Source organism: Theropithecus gelada, chromosome 6 (assembly GCF_003255815.1).
Source record: "Theropithecus gelada isolate Dixy chromosome 6, Tgel_1.0, whole genome shotgun sequence".
In the NCBI taxonomy this organism is placed as follows: Eukaryota; Metazoa; Chordata; class Mammalia; order Primates; family Cercopithecidae; genus Theropithecus; species Theropithecus gelada.
The window spans coordinates 90,140,948-90,161,855 of NC_037673.1; the positions used below are offsets into that span (position 1 = coordinate 90,140,948).

At 34.5% G+C, this 20,908-nt stretch overlaps 1 protein-coding gene across 1 annotated transcript in view; it reads left to right on the plus strand.

The window, feature by feature from the left end:
• The window catches only part of SLF1 (SMC5-SMC6 complex localization factor 1), a 74,488-nt gene that overhangs the window by 48,104 nt on the left and 5,476 nt on the right, over nt 1-20,908 (plus strand). Inside the window, exons 13-18 of the mRNA XM_025387615.1 lie at nt 1,504-1,632; nt 2,194-2,359; nt 10,125-10,272; nt 17,146-17,291; nt 19,016-19,179; nt 19,979-20,112. Coding sequence (XP_025243400.1) covers nt 1,504-1,632; nt 2,194-2,359; nt 10,125-10,272; nt 17,146-17,291; nt 19,016-19,179; nt 19,979-20,112 — 887 coding nt within the window. The remainder of the gene's footprint in view (nt 1-1,503; nt 1,633-2,193; nt 2,360-10,124; nt 10,273-17,145; nt 17,292-19,015; nt 19,180-19,978; nt 20,113-20,908) is intronic.

The window sequence follows — 20,908 nt, forward strand, 5'->3', positions numbered from 1 at the left end:
GTGGCGCAATCTTGGCTCACTGCAACCTCCGCCTCCTGGGATCAAACTATTCTCCTGCCTCAGCCTCCCAAGTAGCTGGGATTACAGGCATACACCACCACGCCTTGCTACTTTCTTTTTTTTTTGTATTTAATAGAGATGGGGTTTCACCATGTTGGTCAGGCTGGTCTTGAACTCCTGACCTCAGGTGATCCACCCGCCTCCGCTTCCCAGAGTGCTGAGATTACAGGCATGAGCTACTGCACCAGACCTACCTGACTAATTTTTAAATTTTTTGTAGAGGTGAAGTCTCCCTGTGTTGCCCAGGCTGGTTTCAAATTCCTGGGCTCAAGCAGTCCTCCTACTTTGGCCTCCCAAAGTGCTGGGATTACAGAAATGGGCTACCATGCTCAGCCATAGTTTTCCCTTAAAATGCAACTCTGCTGCCACTTTCTTACTCTTGCCCTTTCTTTTAAGTTTGTCGCTCACATCAGTCCTGTGACTTTATTAAGGATAGTTGCTCAGTCTTGTTTTTCTTTCTTTAAACTTTCCTCTTACAGAAGATGTTCAGTCTTAAATATCTCCATCCTTAATATCTAATATAATGCCTGGAATATAAGTGCTTAATAAATGGATGAATTTATTGATGCTACAGGCAATAGATTTTGGGCAGCTTAAAAATAGACTTTTAAACAAAAATATCCAGATTTCATTTCAAAATAATTGGGTGCTGGGGAGGTGCTTGGCGAAGTGGTAGGAATATAAATGAGCTAAGGATACTGGTCTCTCTACTTTTGTATATATTTGAAATATTCCATAATACATAGAGAAACGTAAGTTCTCTATCTGACAGTTTTCAGAAAGACTGATTAACTATATGGGCATGAAGGATCTTATAGACGGGTTGAATATTAAATAAATTGTTAAATTTAAAGCTACTAAGGACTCTCCTGAGAATGTTGTATTAAAAAAGAAGACAGGGAAAGTGGAGACAGAGGTAGAAAGTTATCGGTGCATTGTTGATATAATCAATAAGAAAGGTGGGAGATTGTAATAAATATTGTTACCTAGACACTACTTCATAAATCTTAAAAGTTCTGAGTAATCTTCTGTTCTCTTTAAAAATATATTATAGAAGTGTGCTGTCTGACCCACTAGCCACTAGCCATATCTATTTATATTTAAATTTTATTCAGACTAAGTAATTAAAAATTTGGGTCCTTGGGTATACAAGCCACATTTCAAGTGTCTAGTAGAACATATACATCATCACAGAAAGTTCCGTTGGAGAGGACTGCTCTAGAAGACAGGAAGAAAACAAAATAATGAATTTTTAAAACTCTAAAAAAAGTAGCCCTAAATAATCTTCGTTTACTAACTAATGAAAAAGAAAGTAATCTTGGGTAAGAAAGAGAAGGATTCTGGCTAGTATTCCAGCAATATTCTAGAAGGAGAAATATTTTGTTCACAGATTACTTACGGAATTGCTTGTATGTTATTGATTGTTGGGTTCATGTTTTTCAGGTCTTGCCTTTTCAATGAAAGTTTTTGTCATCAAATTTCAGAAAATATTGGCTCCAAGGTGCTCCACCTGACGCTGCTCAAATTTTTCTTTAATTTAATTGAAAGTGAAGTACAATATCTGAGTCAAAAGTAAGTTTTAATTGCAAAAATAACACTTTTCTAAATTTCTGTTGTTTTTATGCACCATTTTTTTTACAATTATTAAAAATATTTTTCTAAAAAGTCACCTTGTTTTATATTTTAAAGTAGATTTGTTTTTAAAACATATTTTCAGATACTCTCAGTGGGAGTGAAGGTTTATATGCCCGTTTAAAAAAATTTCCTCAGTTCACTTCCACTGTTAATTTGGATGGATATAAAAGTGTTTTCATTTTTTAGGATTTAAAAAAAATTCTTTAGTAATTGAATGCTAAGTAGAAAACTACACCAATTTTAAACACTGAGCCTACAATGATAAGTTTTACTCCTGCTCTAAAACTTGCAGGTAGATTACTGTGTATATATACATTGTCAATGACTTATTGAACTGAGGCCATTTTTTATATTTTGTCCTTTATTATAATTGTTATAATCTTTATATTTTATGATCTATGTTCAAAAATTGCTAGCATTTTTTTTTGACAGAGATGTCAAGTAATTGTCGTGATCAAATTGGCTTAAAGGTACACTTTTTGTTTATATTTTAATTAGGTTGTATGACTGGTCAGATTCTCAGAATCTGAAAATAACAGGAAAGGCAATGCTTCTTGAAATTTTTTGGTCAGGAAGTGAAACCTCTGGGCTTTTGACCAAACCAGTAAATATGCTTTTGGAATGGACTATATATTCTCACAAGGAAAAATGCAAGTCTAATGATGTAAGTAGGATTAATTTATAGATGAATAGTCTATGGAAAAAGCACTTTGAATTATTTACCTTTTCCTCTCCCCTTTTTTCTTTGGATCACTTGAAAACAATTAAAATGTACCCAAATATATCATTGTTTTCTATTTAACTTATCTAGTTTTAAGGTAAAAGGCCCTTGGAGACTGGTTCCTTCATCATCTCATGTTTGCATGTAGTAGCTAGTGAGTTATTTGATAGTTACTGCTAAGAAATCTCTAGTTACTAACCTTTCTAGATTTTTTACTTTTGTACAATTTGATTCCTGAAGAACTTAAGATTTAAAAATAAATGAGTCAATCCATACAATTTTGGGGGGGTACTAATAAATACTAATATGTATTAGTATTATTAGTATTATTTTAAAACTACCTTTTTTGATGTTGAGTTATTTTCTGAAATATTTCTTTATAAGTCGATTTTGCCTGTCATTAGAAATTTAACATATAGTGATTTTAGTGTATTATCCATCTCATGGATAACAGTGTATAGCAACACAACTGTGGCACATTTTGGTTGCATAATAAATATTAGTCACCTTTTTTCTTTTCAGAATGATCTCCCTTTGGAAATATATTGTCTACTTTTTTGTGTTATTCATTTCTGCTCTTTTAAATTTTTTTTTTTTTTACTTTTTCTTCTATCTTCTTGAATCTTTTTTTATTTTTAGTCTTCATTTCTAGTACATACACTTAATATAAATTACCTATTGAGTACAACTTGACATTCATTTCATAGTTTGATACTTTACCCTAGAGTGCTCTGTTTTTTTCAAAGTATTTTCTATTGTTAATTTTGATTTCCCTCTTTGATCCAAGAGATATTTTTAAAAGGTGTTTTAAGATTTCTAAATAGATGGGTTTTGTTTGTTTGGCTGTGTTTTTTTTTTGGTTAGTTTCTAATAGTGAATTATAGTTAAAGAATGCACCTTATGCAATTTCTGCTTTCTGAAATTTACTGAAGTTCTCTTTTTGGCTCCATATAAGACTAGGAACCAGAATGTATTTTTTCTGTTGGGTTGGATCAAACTTAATAATTGTTTTAATCAATCTTTCTGAGTCGACTTTGTTGATTTGCTGATCTATTTAAGTTTCTACTTTATATATGCTAATGTCACCTTATTATTCATAACTGATATATCATGACTACTGGTTATGATCCTATAACTGCTAGTTAGGTAATATCTTTTTCAGGGATCGTAAGCATAGTAGTTAGGGTGGATAGCTCAGTTATCAAACTACCATGAAGTCTATTCTGTCTTAACGAAACTGCTTATGTAGTTTCTAGTCAAATACTTCCTCAGATCCATTTTCTCTTCTCTACTTTTTAAATTACCGTTAAACTTACATTATACCTTTTCTTCATATTCTCTGTTTTTCACCTTATATCTCCCTCTCCCTTTCTTTCTCTCTCCCTCTCCCTCTCTCTCTCCCTCTACCATTTCCCCTCTCCTTCTCTCTCTCCCTCCCTCCCCCACTCCCATATAGATACATTTTTTTCTATACTTGCCGCATTCTGGATAGTATTTTCATCCAGTTTTTAGTTCATTAGTTCTTTCTTTAGCTGTGTCCAATATATTATTAAACATGACCATTTCATTTAAATTTTGTGTATTTTTTCCAGGTAATAGACTTTTTAACTGTTCCAAACCGCTATGACTTGTTTTTATGGGTTTCAAGGTTTTCTTTTGTCTTTAACATGGCAATGACATTTATTAGCTATGCTTGATTATTCCATATCTGAAGTCTTTATAGGTCTGTTTCTGTTGTTGTTTTTTGCTGTTCCCTTCTCTTGTGCTTTTTTATTTTCTCTTGCAAGCTTGTTATTCACTATATGCTTTTAAATTGCATTTGAAAAGTTATTTATAGAAACAATATGTGATAAACAACAGAATATCTTCCCTCAGAAAGAATTTCTGTTGAACTTCTGCCAAGTGCCTCGGTGCACCACTAGTTAAGGACTATTCTAATCCAATGTCTGTGTTTAGGGGTCTCTAGATGGTTCAAATGAAGTAAAGTGCTCCATATACATTTAGTTTTGCTTCTGATTCATTCTTACCATGAGGATGAAGCCCTTCACTTTTTCATCCTATGACCGATGAGGTTTTGGCCATGACTTTTCTTTTTTTTTTAAATCTTTTTTTCCCCTGTGCTCCAGAAACCACAGTTCTTATTCTAGATTCTTCCTTAAAATCAGTGAAAGTCCTCAGGGCAAAGTCAGGTATCTTTGAGTGGCTCACATGGGTACCTCACTAGATCTTGGCGTAGCAATTCCTCATAATTTATTGTCTTTTTTTTCTGAAATGTTTTGCATATTTCATTTAACATTTTTAGTTTTAGTGTTCTTCTCTAAGTGGGTTCAACTGAGGCCAGGTGCAGTGGTTCCCGCCTGTAATCCCAGCACTTTGATAAACTGAAGTGGAAGGATTGCTTGAGGCCAGGAGCTCAAGACCAGTCTGAGCAACATAGTGAGACCCCCATCTCTACCAAAAAAAAAAAAAAAAACACAGGTGTGGTGGTGTGCACATGTGTTAGTTTTAACTACTTGAGAGGCTGCCGTGGGAGGATTGCTTGAGCCCAGGAGTTGGAGGCTGCAGTGAACTATGATTGCGCCACTGCATTCCAGCCTGGGTAACAGAGTGAGACCTTGTCTCTAAAAAAAAAGGTTCATCTGAATTACCTAGGCCTTCATTAGAAATAGAAGTTCTTGCTGATTTTTTAAAAAATTCTTTTCAGTTGTCTGAGACAGGAAAATAGAAGTTCTTTTTGAGGTACTAATTTTTTTTTTCTAAATCAGCATTAAAATGGGAAGATTGCTCATGAGTGTAGCTAGATTTCTTTTGATCAAGTAATCCTATTTAACAATAAACAGGTGAGTAGGCACTGTCTCATGCATGTATCTGATTTAAAAGGAAGTATGATTTTGCAAATTACAGAAATTGAAAATACTCAGCTGAAATAGGACTACTGTTTACACCTCATTGCCAATTGAGTATAGCACTTTTAAGCTAAAGCTGATAGCGTCTTTATAAATTACCATCTGTCTTTTTATTTACTTTTTATACAATGCAATCATTAAGGATAGAAAATGTCTTCATTATAGAACATTTCTTTTTTTTCATTCATTTGATTACATAAATGAAATTGCTCATTTATAATTGAGAACAATTAAAAAACTGATGTTTTCACAATTTTACTAAGTCTTCAAAGGACTATCACAGATAAAAAATTACTTAAGCTCTGATGTAAACAGTAACAGATTTATACATATTTAACTTCAAGATTTTTGTTCAAACTTATAAATAAAAGCAACATATTTGTGAAGCAGTCTGCAATAAATTGTAGCATTGTAATATGAGAACTGGTTTTAAATTTTGCAAATTAATATTTAACATTTGAATAGCTTAAATTGATATAAAACTGCTTTTTAAAAATTGTATTACCTTTCTGCTAGAATTCATTCTTATACTTAATTAAATCTTTTTGGCAGTTTGCAGTTTCAAGAATTCCATGCATGTTCACAGACATCATTTTCTGTACTGTAAAGCATTTGTTTCTTGATTTGCTGAGTTGAAGTATTCAATTTAAGTCATTAGCTAAACAGAAGTCCTCAGTTTATGCTAATATTGTTTTGTCATAATGTCAATCAGCAAGTATTGCAGAGTGACACAATGGCAGTGAATTTCATTGTCATTAATCTGAGAAAGCGTTGGGCTTTCCTTGGCAAAGAGCAGAGGTGGGCTGTGTCAAGGTTATGGAGGAGGTACAATTTTTACTAGTCCCACTTTTCTTTGAGATGTTCTTAAGTGCTATTGATAATTCTACAATATAGGTAGAAATGTAAGCTAGTTTACATTAATAGATAAGAAAGTTGATAAAGAGTTTGAATAACTTATTCAAGGTGTCACAGCTTGTTAGAGCAAAGCCTTGACTAGAGGCCAAGTCTCCACCGCACCACACTTTCTCATGTTTCAAATGCCAGCGTTTAAAACAGGAAGAGGCACAGTGTGTGCTTTATGTTTCCGTCTTTCCAGAAGAGTAGTTTGTCACGTATTACGGTGGGATATCATGGAAATCCCTAATCTGGGAGTCAGAAGGCCAAGATGCTAGTTTGTTCTACATTACAGATTAGTCAAGTTTTGGAAGATTGCCAATTTTATAAACTAGAAGTTACCTCTACTGGCAGATGATACAGAACCGTATTGACAGAATGTCTGGTTATAGAGTTTAACATATTAGAAAGGAATTCTAAGGTAGATATATATCATATATGCAAAATCTTGTCTACCTTTTATTTCTTTGTTAATTCTTAGGGTATTCATGTTCTCGTCTGTCAGCTTTAACAAATATTTCAGTATTCCAAGAAAACTGCTTTCTTTTGATGATTTATTTACTATTTTCTTAGTAATCTATTTCTAAAGCTTATATGTCCACTATACTGGAAGGAATAGCATTGTTGATGTATTGTTAAAGTGGCAGTGAGTATAATCCATAGCACACTGTCTTGGCCCTCTTATTGTTATGAGTGTGATAGTTAAGATTATGGTATGAAAGGATCTAAGAACTTGACTTGAAAGTGTCTTTTCATATAAAAACTTGCTATTATGGCTGTGTAGTAGTGTGCATGTTTAGCTAATGACATGAAAACAAGAAAAACTTTGGCAGGGTCTTTTTTATCATAGTAAAAAAGCTATAATTATTCCTCGAAATCACTGCAAGACCTCTTCCCTCTCTCTAATAACATTAATATCAAGGTAAGTTTAATATTAAGCAATATATTAATATTCTATTGTGATTTTAACTGTATGTACGACATACTTATATAAGGAAAGAGGGAAAGTCCCAACTGGTTGATTTTTTTTGTTTGTTTGTTTAGTGTTGTTTTTGATTGATAGAAAGCTGGATTGTGTTTTTATGTAAGGCTTCACTCTGTGGGCTAACATTCTTCTTTCCTGCCCAGGGTCTTAGAGCCTGGGTGGTCTAAAGTGATCTTGATTTACTGTACCCTTGAGATGGAGAATACTTTCAGAAATCAAAATTTACCAACCTCTTGCTTCTTTCCTGAGTACTGTCATTGCTGATACTCAGATACATGTTATATTGGAAGGAACATTTTGTGGATGCATATGTGCATATGGACATAATCAATTTAGTAGTTTAAATATATATTTTCACTGTTCTGTTTTATATTCTCTTGATAACAGTGAGAAGTAAGGATTAACTAACTTGCTCAGCAAGCAAGATACTGGCTTTACAAAGAATGGGGTTGATTTCCTGCAGTGTTTTCTGGAGACTAGCAGTAGACCCTAGTCCTGCCAATCACACCAGGAGACGTGTTGGTGCTACTTATGTGACCAGAGCTGCTGCTAGTTTCCCATGCCATATAGCCACAACTGCAAGGCTTATACTCAGCTCTCTTATCAAGGCAGGAGACTGGGTGGGATTGACAGCCACCTGTGAAGCCTCACCTGCTAGAATCTGGCTGGCTGTCTTGGCCCCTGATCATGTCAGAAGAAGAGCACCGCTTTCTTAATCATGCAGCTTTTAAAAATCTCCTCAGCTCCACACTTGAGGGTCTCTCTCCTAGATTCTAATGTCTAGCCCTACACGAATGCAGTATGCTGCCCCTGATGTGATAGGACAACAGAGGACCTGCACACATGCTACTGGTCCTGACTATGTGTTTTCCTTCCATAAGCTGGTTGTGTGTGCTGCTGGACCATTTGCTTATGTTTGCACAATAAACCAAAAATTGAACTTTGGTTTTGAAATCATGTATCTGCTAGCTAGAGCTAGTAGATATGGAATGATATCCCAATGAAATATTGAATATACATATAAGAAATTTGTTTGCTAAGGGCAGGAGAAACAAATCCAGTAGTCACTCAGGGTTCAGAGTGCTGGGGATTTCTTTCTCACTAATCCCATATTAGGCATAATATATGCTAGTTTGGTGTGTAATATATAACTAATACACTGAAATACACATGATTCTGTAATATATAACATAATAACATAATGTACTATTTATGAGTGTGTTAGTTTAGATTATAGTATAGAAGGATCCAAGAACCTGATTTGGAAGTGCCTTTTATATAAAAACTTACTATTCTAATCTATAAAATTCCATGTAAACTGTGAAGACAAAGTGTGAAAATAATATTTTAAAAACATCTTTGATTTAAATATAAACACTTTTTCAAAACATTAAACCAGCTGAAATTCTTATGTTCCTGTTATTTGTCATCTAGGCTTGTTGGATATGCGAAAAAATCACTAAGCAGTTGGGTAAAAGGCATGTGAAAAGGTTTTAATAAATATTGTGATAATAGATTAGCTTATTAGTAATGTTAGATCTATTCGTTATAGATCAGGTTCTTAGATCCTTTTATACTGTAATCTTAACTATTACACATGAACAGTAAGTTATGTTATATATTATGTTATACTTATGTTATTTAAGCATAATATATGCCTAATATGGGATTAATGAGAAAGAAATTAGATGGGAGAACATAGTTATAATCTGTTACTGTAGCATTTATTAAAATGTCATATGCCTTTTACCCAACTATTAGTGATTTTTTTTCTACATATCCAACATGCCTAGACAACAAATAACAAGAACATAAGAATTTCAGCTGATTTTAATGCTTTGAAAAAGCGTTTATATTTCAATCAGTGGTGTTTTTAAAATTTTATTTTCACACTTCTTCATCTTCATAGTTTCTACTGAATTTTAGAGATTAGAAAAATACTTTCAAACACTAGGGCAAAGCACACTTAGAAGGCTTGTATGCCTTGTTACATTTCTTATAAGAATTTAATGATATTTATTATGAAAGTAATCATATAAAACGATATACTTTTTTTTTTTTTTTTTTTTGAAACGGAGTGTCACTCTGTCGCCCAGGCTGGAGTGCAATGGCGCAATCTCCTCTCACTGTAAGCTCCGCCTCCGGGGTTCACACCATTCTCCTGCCTCAGCCTCCTGAGTAGCTGGGACTACAGGCGCCCGCCGCCATGCCCGGCTAATTTTTTGTATTTTTAGTAGAGACAGCTTTCACCGTGTTAGCCAGGATGGTCTCGATCTCCTGACCTCATGATCCGCCCACCTTGGCCTCCTAAAGTGCTGGGATTACAGGCGTGAGCCACCGCACCCAGCCAATGATATACTTTTAAAACTGATTTCTACATCTCTAAGTTGGGTAATTAGTATTTGATACATAAATAAAAATTTGAATCAGTATATTATAGCAAATGAATAATCTTGTTTACTAGAGCTTTTATTCATGGGGTTTCTCAGGTCTTTCTGGAAAATGTCATATAGAGAAATGTAAAGAATAATTCTATATATAAACAGTGGGGGTAGATAAATCTATCTTCTTTTATAGTCATATCTCTCCTATTTATAAAAATCTACAAAAACCAGGTATTTTCTCATTATTTTAATGGAATTATTGCCTGACAAACTTGATAGGTTGGATGAAATTAAAGTTTATTCTGAACTGTTAAGTTGTAGGTCCTTGGAAAATTTGCTTTATTAACTCTTGTCATGTGGAGAGAAAGATGGAGGGGAGAGAATTAGTTAGCTAGAGTTCTTAAGAATACCTTTTATCATTACATACCCTGTATTTTTAAATAACTATGTTTTACCCCTCAAAACATATTCAAAATAAATACTAATAGAAATTCAATATTGTAATATATATTGGTAATTTTTTTGTGTCTTAATGTCAGGTCTTCAAACATGAACTAGCTTACTTATTGACTGGAATTCTTGGAGCAGCAATAGATTATTGGATTTTCCTTGGTCTTAAGATGGGTAGAAATGTGATGCGACACATGTCTGATGACTTAGGAAGTTATATTTCTCTTTCGTGTGATGGTAAGTTTATCTATGTTCTGTTTTTTTCAGACCCATTCTGGAAATCAGTTTTGATTTTCTTTTAAGCAGTCTGTAAGCTTTAACATATGCTCATTTGAAGCTTTCCTTGAAATTGTTATGGATACATGCACAGATAGATACAAACAGACAATATAAAGAGAAAGACTTAAAGTACCCTTATTGTTCCTACACAGGTAACTGTTGTTGACTTTTTAATGTCTTTCTGGTATTTCTAAGCATTTTTGTATAGTTGAATTCATACTGTATATGTAATTTTGCATTCTTATTTTCCTCTAAACATAACAGGAGACTTCCCCCCACATATATTTATTATTCAAATATAATTATTTTGCTTGGTGCAGTGGCTCACGCCTATAATCCCAGCCTACTTTGGGAAGCCGAGGTGGGAGGATCTCTTGAGCCCAGGAGTTTGAGACCATGTTCTCTAATGAACATGGGTGAAGCAAACAGAAGTAATTTATATGGATAATTTTTTTCACTCTTCCCTTTCCCCATTACCTACTTTAATGTCTCCCCTAAAATAAAGGGGGAAGGGAGTGTTATTTAAGAAAATGATGGCAGAACTCATTTCACAAGTTGAAAAGTTCTACCCAATTGTTTGGGCCTCTAGACTGAAGGAGGCTTCCGTAAAGAACTTATGTAGATTCCCAAACTCCATAGGCAGTTTAGGAAGAGTCTTTGTCTATCCTTCCCTTTTTTTTTTTCTTTATTTCTTTATTTCTGTAATCCTTAATTCCTGAAATGAATGCATTTTAAACCAAGTAAGTTTTTTGTGATTCTTAGCTGTAAAAGATGACTTTTATATACTTTTATATACTTGATATTTTAAACTGCCAAATAAGTACTCTACTACACATGTGTTTCAGTGTATCTTGATTTTATATAAAGAAAACATTCTTCAGTATGCTGTCAATCACTTTAATACTTTGAAGAGAGACTTCAGAATAGGAATCCAGGTTATAACTGGGTTCAGGATTTATTCGATGATGCCTCTGCAGAGAGAGTTCCCTTTTATATTACCAAAGAAGATTTTTATCTGAAGCATTTTAGATAAATCTTTTTTTCTTTCTTTTTCATTGAGCTGAGGGGGTGATTACAGTTCCCTTTGTGGACTAGCTGTCCTTTGTTGCATGACTTTAACATTTCTTAGCTAACATTCAGTCTTCCTGCAGCACCCTCTCTTACATTTCTTTCCCACCATTCCTACTAGGTAGTTTAGTGGTTTTTATCCTTTTCAAAAAACAGAATTCTGGCATTATTTTCTAGAATGGGAACTAAGCATTTGACTAACGGAATTTCCTGTTTTCATTCCTTAAGGAAATTTGAGTTTGGAGACCTAGTAGAGGATTAGCAGTGGCTTTAGAGATTATCAGTATAGTTATATGTCTTGTTTCCAATACATAGTAATTGCCCTTAAGGAATTATAATTTATCTTATAGTTTAGCCAAATGCATGAAATATAATAAGCCTTGTATTAAAAGGATTCTATTACCTGTTATACGTTTGCTTCAGTGCTTTCTTCACTAATATTCTGAGTTTCCCTTCACTTTAAAGCAGGACATTGTTATCCAATGTTATTTTCAGTTTTTACGTGACAAGTGTAAAACCCAGAACTTTGATTCTGTGAGTAACATGAACTTAAACTGAACCTTAGTATTACTGTTATGATCCTGTCAACAGATTATTTTGCTCCCGAAGATCTATTAATATATTTGATCACTAACATTCAAAACTTTAGATGAGATTTAAATTGTCACTATTGAAAAGTATTTTTAAGCCTTTTTGTTTACCTTTCTCAAAATGTACACGTGTGCGCGTGCACATGCGCACACACGCAGTTGGTTGCTTAGGCTTCAAATTCAGTTATAGGTAAGCAATTTAAAAGTTTTAAACATTATTTCTTTTTTCTTTTTTTTGAGACATAGTCTTACTCTGTCCCCCAAGCTGGAGTGCAGTGGCATGATCTTGGCTCACTGCAGTCTCTGCCTCCCTGGTTCAAGTGATTCTTGTGCCTCAGCCTCCCAAGTAGCTGGGATTACAGGTGTGTACCACCACGCCTGACTAACTTTTTGTATTTTTAGTAGAGATGGGGGTTTCACCATGTTTGCCAGGCTGATCTCAAACTGCAGACCTCAGGTGATCTGCCCACCTCGACTTCCCAGGTGCTGGGATTACAGGTATGAACCACTGCGCCCAGCCAAAAGTTTTAAACATATATTTCTAAAAATCATTCAAATTAGTATTTTTCTATTTTCTGTCTAGTTTTTTTCTTTTCTGTTAGTGCAGGTTGATGTTTAACCTTTGTCAAGAGACAGAAATCAAGTGAACATTTTATCATAAACCAGTAGCCTCCACCCTGAGGGACAGAGTAAGACTCTTCTCAACAACAACAAAAAATAATGTTTAAAACTTTTGAATTGCCTAGCTATAACCAAATTTGAAGCCTAAGCAACCAACTGTGTGTGTGTGTACATGTGTACACTTAGAGAAAGGTAAAGAAAAAGGCTTAAAAAATACTTTTCATTAGTGACAATTTAAATCTCATCTAAAGTTTTGAATGTTAGTGATCAAATGTATTAATAGATATTTGGGAGCAAAATAATCCGTTGACAGAATTAGTAACACTAAGGTTGAGTTTAAGCTCATGTTAGTCACACACACAATCAAAATTCTGGGGTCTTGTAATAATGTTCGTTTTGTTCATATTTTGATGGAGAACTTTAAAATTCATTGTCTGCCACCTCTTTTTTTCCCTAATTTCTTTTCTCTGCTGATATTCCTTTCTTTTTTTAAAAAAAATCATTTATTTTGCATTATTCTTCTACTCAGTTACTATCTTTTGCTTTTCCCAAGTCATTAGTAAAGATGTTATAATTTCACTGTTATGTAACTTCCAGTTGAAAATATCGATCCATCTTTCTCAATTATGGTAAACTGGATGTTCTGATTTTTACTAGCTCAGAAGTACAAAATTCATACTGTGACACTACTCAGATTCACATCTATCAAATTCATTTCAGTTTAGTGTAATTTTTAGTTTATAATTGTTTTGTCAAGAATTAAGGCAACAGATATTTTAGAAGATAAATAAAATTTTTTCCATCAGATCTCATATTCATCAGTTCCATATAGATGCTACTCTTTGTTATTTCTGAACACTTTGGACAGAAATTTTCTTTTCTGTATTTTAAGGTCAAGTTATCTGAAATTTCTTTTTTATGCCTACTTGAAATTCCTTATGTAGTGGCTTAAACTACGGATTAACAAACTGTTCAATGTTAAGTACCAGACAGTAAATATTACTGGCTTTTTAGGCCTTACAGTCTCTTCAGGCCACTCAACTTTGCAGTTTTTAGTAAGAAAGCAACCATACACAATACATAGACAGCATGACTGTGTTCCAGTAAAACTTTATTCGTAAAAACAGGCAGCACACCACAGTTTGCCCATCCTGACTTAAACATATTTCTCCTCCAATTGTTTCAGTGGGAAAGAAGATGTCATCAAAATTTATTATAGTTTTTTTTTCATATCTTTGTAGAACTTTAATAAAACTTCCGTTTCTCAGATTACATCATTATTTCCTGATAAATACTTTTTCCAAACCTTTATTCACTTTTGCTTTATCTCTTAATTTCTTTCCATGCTTCAGACCTCAAAATATAAATGTTTATGTGTCATTACTAATTCTCAGCCAAAATGTTTCTGTTCTCTTCGTTTATTCAGCAAAATTTTATTGGCATTCTACCAGGCATTGAGCTAAACGCTTTTCTATACAGTGGAAGAGGGAAACAAAACATGGTCCTTGTGGGTTTTTTTTCTTTTTTAACTTTAAGAGAGATAAACTGTAAAGTTAATATAAATATGTCGTTTAAAATAAGTGCTCTGAGATTGGTGAACTTATTTTTATACTGTATGACCATGGAATGCAGAACGTGAAGAATAAGTAGAAGTTTGACAGTACAGAGTGTTTTTAGTCAGAAGGTAACATTTACCAAAACTCTGAATAGGAAAGAAGGCCTGTTTGAGACCTTCTGGTGCCTGGCTGATGGGAAGAGAGGCCAGAATAAGGCCAAAGAAGGGTTAAGGGAGTTTGTGTAGGGATTTGTAAGCCTTGTTAAGGAGTTAGAAGCTATTGAAACAAGGGAGTAGCTTGATCTCATTAACGTGATTTAAAAAGATGGTCCTGGCTTGGCTCTCTATTATGAGTTATTGGTATCTGCTAACCGTTCATTCATTCATCTGTCAAATACTAAATGTTTACTCTGTACAGATTAATGACCTATATACTGTAAGGGCTACAAGTATGACCCTTCTCTTAAAGTTCTTACAGTCCACGGGCTAATTTTCTTGTGTTCTCCTGTTCATCTGTTTTTTTTTTTTTATTTCCCTTGACTTTGTAACCTGGTAATATATGGATCTGTCATATTAGTACTTTGTATTCCTTGTATCTATAAGCCTATCAGATATGATCCTTATTAGATAAATAACCCCATTTGTAAATTTCAATGTGAGACCAGCTCTTTTGAACTCTACAAGTTATTTCTGCTTTGCTTTTGCCTCTGTCTAGAGTTCTTATGTTAAGAGATCAATTGGTTGCAGTACACTAAAAAAGAAAGTAGGCTTTTTAATGTATATAATTAGAGATTAAATGTTCATATTATCTTTTGATTCTTATCCTTCAGTTTACTGCTTGTACATTTTTAGATAATATTAACAGAGCCTCAGTAGTAGCAAGAAAACTGGTTGTAAGTAATTCTTTTCTCCTTTCCAACTCAAAAAAAGTTGTATCTTGGCCGGGCACAGTGGCTTACACCTATAATCCTAGCACTTTGGGAGACCAAGGTGGACGGATCACAAGGTCAGGAGACTGAGACCATCCTGGTTAACACGATGAAACCTGTCTCTACTAAAAATACCAAAAATTAGCCGGGTGTGGTGGCGGGTGCCTGTAGTCCTAGCTACTTGGGAGACTCAGGCAGGAGAATGGTGTGAACCCGGGAGGCGGAGGTTGCAGTGAGCCAAGATCGCGCCACTGCACTCCAGCCTGGACGATACAGCAAGACTCTGTTTCAAAAAAAAAAAAAAAATTGTGTCTCTGTAGAGGCCATATCGGAAGGGATTATCTAAATTCAATGATAATATTATCTGTTTGGGGTTAGTTGTATCTGGTTAACATCAGACCTGAAGCCAAAGGTTTAAACACTCCTTATAACAAGCTGCCACAAGGCAAGGGCATCAGATCTCTTTAGTCAGGGCAAGTTTCTCAGCCTACGTACTGATTATGTTTTGGGCTGGATAATTATTTGTTGTTGGGGCTGTCCTGTGTATTGTAGGCTGTCCTGTGTATTGTAGCATCCTGGGCCTTTGCCCACTAGATGCCAATAGCATCCCCTTCCCCAGTGTGGCAACCAGAAATTAACAAATGTTACCTGAGAGCAGATCCTCCCTTACTTCTCCCATCCACTCTTGAAAATCAGAGTCAAGGGTCAAGGACTACAAGACACTAGATCCCCAGCCTTTTATGAAGGCATCTGAGCAGGACATTGACTGGGTGTCTGCATTCTCTTCGCCCTGAAAGAATTCCATCCCGAATAGGGAGGCCAGCTTTTATGCCTTATACTCCTATTAAGTTTATCATTGTCTGATTTTGAAACTATATTTTAATGCTTACAATTTTAATTCTTCTCTTCTGTTTATTATGTTTATTTTGCTAATTGTATTGACTTATTCTTTATTCTTCCAGTATTTATAGTTAATCTGCCTTATTGTATAATATCACAACTTTTTTATATTGTTTGTAATTTTAGCTCTTTTGATATCCTCTTGGTTGGTCTTATTTATTCTTTTATCATTTTGTTGTATTTTCATCACGTTACATAGATAATATTAATAGACAGTTTATAATATTAAATAGATCACATGGGAAATAGTCACTCTTTTATCACTTTCAATTCATGGGTATATTTACGCGTTTTCATCTTATTGAAGTACTTGAGGTTTTGTATAAGAGATTTGAGGCTTTTGATGTTTTCTTGTTTTTTGTTTCATCATTTAAAATTATCCACCATCTTGCGTGCACCTATAGTCCCAGCTACTTAGGAGGCTGAGGCAGGAGAATTGCTTGAACCTGGGAGGCGGAGGTTACAGTGAGCCGAGATCGCACCACTGCACTCCAGCCTGGCGACAGAGCAAGACTCTGTCTTTAAAAAAAGAAAAAAAATTTATCCACCATCCCCCATAGTAGAGTGGGTGCACACTTCTGAGGAAGTCTTTCTACATGCTCTTGTTTCATGTTTTTCTTCTTTATACATGCTCTTGTTTCATGTTTTTCTTCTTCACCTTGTGCCTTTCGTCCTTTTCTGCAATGATAAGATTCATGGGTGTTGTCATAGGAAGCAGTCTACTTTCTTCCTATCAATTCGGTACTGATCATTGCAAATTAAATACTAGTATTTCATTTAAAAACTAATTACTGGTTTTCCAAAGGAGCATCCCTATTGTGGGAAGAGATCTTTAATGGTAGTTGGAAAGTATAGTGATAAATAAAATCCCTTGTATATATTCATATGTTACCTAATCTGTATATATGTAATTTCAAGACTTGTATCTGAAATAATCAAACCTAATGATTGTTTTTTCAAATGTGAGAACATGTACCATTAAATATTTTCTCTTAAAAGTCAAGGAATAGGGATATTGCCTATTTTTTATGGGTTAAAATCATGTGTATGAATCTTACAGGTATAAGAACTCTCATTTGATGGAATAAACTTCACTAAGGAAATAGCCTATGGAAAAAAGTATATAGGATACAGCAGTAACTATATCGACTTACCTTATGTTCTCCAGACTTTTCTTCACAGGAATTAGAGATTTTCATTTGCTCCTTTTCCTCCTCCTGGCTTCAAATGTTTGTTGCAGAGGCAGTCTTTAAAAAGTTGTGTCTACAGAGCTCTGGTAGTGTTTCTTCTGAGCCACTCTCTCTTCAGAAAATGGTAAGCACCTCTCTATTCTGAAGTGAGTTCACAAACTCAATTTTTTTTATTTATTTATTTATTTATTTATTTATTTATTTATTTATTTATTTTGAAACGCCTGGAATGCAGTGGCACGATCTCGGCTCACTGTAAGCTCCACCTCCTGGGTTCATGCCATTCTCCTGCCTCAGCCTCCCTGGTAGCTGGGACTACAGGCACCGGCCACCACACCCAGCTAATTTTTTTATATTTTTAGTAGAGACAGCGTTTCACCACGTTAGCCAGGGTGGTCTCGATCTCCTGACCTTGTGATCTGCCCGCCTCGGCCTCCCAAAGTGCTGGGAATACAGGCGTGAGCCACCGCACCCGGCCCACAAACTGAATTTTAAAATATTCTTGGTTATTTCAAGTAAGTAGGCAGAATATATTAATTCATAAATCTTTCAATTCTGCATAAAAGCTAGTATATTTCTATCTCAAAATAGAGTAGTGAAAGCCAGCGGCAGTGCTGAGTGCCTGTAGTTCCAGCTGCTCAGGAGACTGAGGCGGGAGGATTGCTTGTGCCCCAGAATTCGAAGCTATAGTGCATTATGATTGCACCTGTGCATAGCCACTGCATTCCATCCTGGACAACATTGTGAGACCCCTTCTCCAGGGGCAGTTTGGGGAAGATAATCACCAAATAGAAATTTTAAGGTGGAGCATGATGGCCCCTTCCTATAATTCTAACACTTTTGGAAGCTGAGGCAGGAGGATCCCTTGAGCCCAGGAGTTCAAAACCAGCCTGGGCAACATAGCAAGACTCTGTCTCTAAAAAAAGTTAAATTGGCTGGGCATGGTGGCACATGCCTGTGGTCCCAGCTACTTGGGAGGCTGAAGTGGGAGGATCCTTAATCCCAGGAGGTCGAGGCAGCAGTGACCTGTAATAACCACTGTATTCTAGCCTAGGTGACATACTAAGACCCTGTCTCAACAACAACAACAACAACAAAAAGAAAAAGAGATTTTAATTTCTTTTGAGCATAGCCAAGGGTTAATCATAGAAAAGTAAAAAAAATCCTTGTTCTCTAATAAAATTCGTATGTGAGGTTATTATTTTGGAAAAAACTAGATCCAACAAAATTCTAAATGGTATTTAAAAAGCAAAATATTATGCATATAAGCTACAATTGATTTAAAGTTTTCCAGTTTTATTTTGGCTGTCTTTAGATATTAATATCCGGTAGCTCTAGCAATTTTTTAATTAAATGAGAAATACATATATTGGTCAGATTAGGCAAATTCTGTTTTGCAGCAATCCTTGCCTTTAAGGATGTTTTTATTCCTTATTTTGTTTTCTATTGAAGAAAGACTTGTTTTCTGCTAAAAAAAAAAAAGCGCGTTATCAAAATGGAAATTAAGAAATACCAGTTGTATGTAAATCATACATATAAAATATGCAAATGAATCATACACATTGGGCATAAGACTAATCAAAAGAGCTTTCTTAAATGAGGATCAAAATTGAATTAGAAAAAAATAATTATTTTTAAGAAGGTATTTTTCTGTTTGTTCACATGGTGTTGACTATGACACAAAGCTAGCTTTCTTAATATTTTATTATGTTCAACCAAGATAGAGTGGCAACCATAGTGATGCAACCAGGAAAATATAACCAAATGTAATAATGAAATGAATCAAATAATTTCTGTTTACTGCTGTTGTTGTAGTTGAGAAAATAATGCGATATTATTTTTCAACAGGTATATTCCTATTTACCAGCCTTGGGGAAAACTGGTGTGCTTGGGTCGGGAAAGATTCAGATATCAAAGAAAATAGGACAGCGGCCTTGTTTTGACTCTCAGAGAGCCTTACTAATGTTGAATGGTACTAAACAAAAACAAGTTGAAGGGCTGCCGGAGTTACCGTAAGTGATGCTGATATCCCAGCTGTGCTTTATTTTGGAGTACAGCTCTTTTTCTGATGCATTTCTTGAACTTTATGGTTATCTGTGATACTGTCTGAATTATATTGATTAGATCAAAACTCAATTTTAAATGTATTTGATCAACATTTTCTGTTTCTGTAATTCAAGGTACATGCTTTCTTTCTGCTTCCCAAAAGAAATAAAACTGGTCATCAAATTATTGATGCATTGTTGATGAAATACAGTTTTACACAATTTTTGTTCTATGATTTGAATTACTACTTTGCCATAATATAGATGGAATTTCAGAATGCATGGTCATATGAGATATCCTATATTGTAATAGTAGTTTTCCCAAAATGAGAAACCACCTCTAAAAGTATAGGGTGTATAAAAGTGTATGTCGTATAAAACTCAGTAAAGTTCTGTGAGAGGAAGAAGAGAATAGAATCAGAATATGAAACTGAGAATGGGGAGCAGAGACCTGCTTGATCTTAGCTTTCTGCTTTATTCTCTCTGTCAATATATGGTTTAACTGGTCTTTTGCTCTTTATTTGACATTTTGTATTTATAAATTTAGTGAGCAGTTGGGGGAGTAAGACTAATAAAAGAAAATTAGTGCACTGAAATTTTTTTCTACACAGTTGAAATAAATTTTAAAATTAGAAAGCAGTAAAGATTGAATGAGCAAGGGGGTTTAAATTAAAAGGAGGCTAGACTTTTAAAAAATACCATCTAATGTATGCTGGCACGCCTTGCTGAAAAACAAGCTTTCCTTATTTCTTACTTTTCCTTTCAGAGACCTGAACCTTGCTAAATGTTCCTCATCATTAAAAAAATTGAAAAAGAAGTCAGAAGGAGAATTGTCCTGTTCCAAGGAGAATTGCCCCTCTGTAGTTAAAAAGATGAATTTTCACAAGACTAATCTAAAAGGTATTCCAAGTATCTAAATTAATTTATGCTAAGAACTTTTCGTTGTTATAGTCAGTACTTGCAGGTTTCACACATTTGCCCTGATGAATACTGGAACTTAAATATTGGACTAGGTCCAGGAAGTACCTTCTTGGATAACGTATTATTTTCTTGAACTGTCATTTATGCAAAGAAAGTGATTGTTTAATACCCAGTATAATAGAGTATTCCTTCCTTTTTTTCCTCTCCTTGCCGTTACAGATATGAAACACAGTGTAGCATTCATTGAGCTCATTCCAGACTTGCCCGCCTTACTTTTCTATTCCATCTCAACCTGTGCTGCTTAGGATCAGTGTCTTCTGATTTGAAAGTATAATTCAGTCTTCATCTCTTTCAGTCCTAGACATTTTGTGAACAAAGAATGAAGAGTAGGCTATGTTACATAGCTGTGTTAAGCATATGGGCTCTTTTCTTCCAGGCATTGAGCCCAGACTATGAAATGTGTTTGGCTTTTGGTTCTAACTATACTGGAACCTAAGTACCTAAAGGATGAAATAACAAGAATAGCGTAATAATTCACTTTGGCACCTCTTTTACTTAGACACCTCTTAACTTGCAAATGAATCTTCCGGAAGTCTTTACCTGGCCAAAGTAAATTGCTGAGTCTTTTTTGTTGTTGTTGTTATTTATGAGTTATATCTTGTTTTTAATACAAATATTAACATTATGACACCCATGGAAATAGTGACAGTGAAGTGCTTATATTTTAACGTGATATAAGTTCATAATTGCATATTATAGATTCAGAATAACTGTC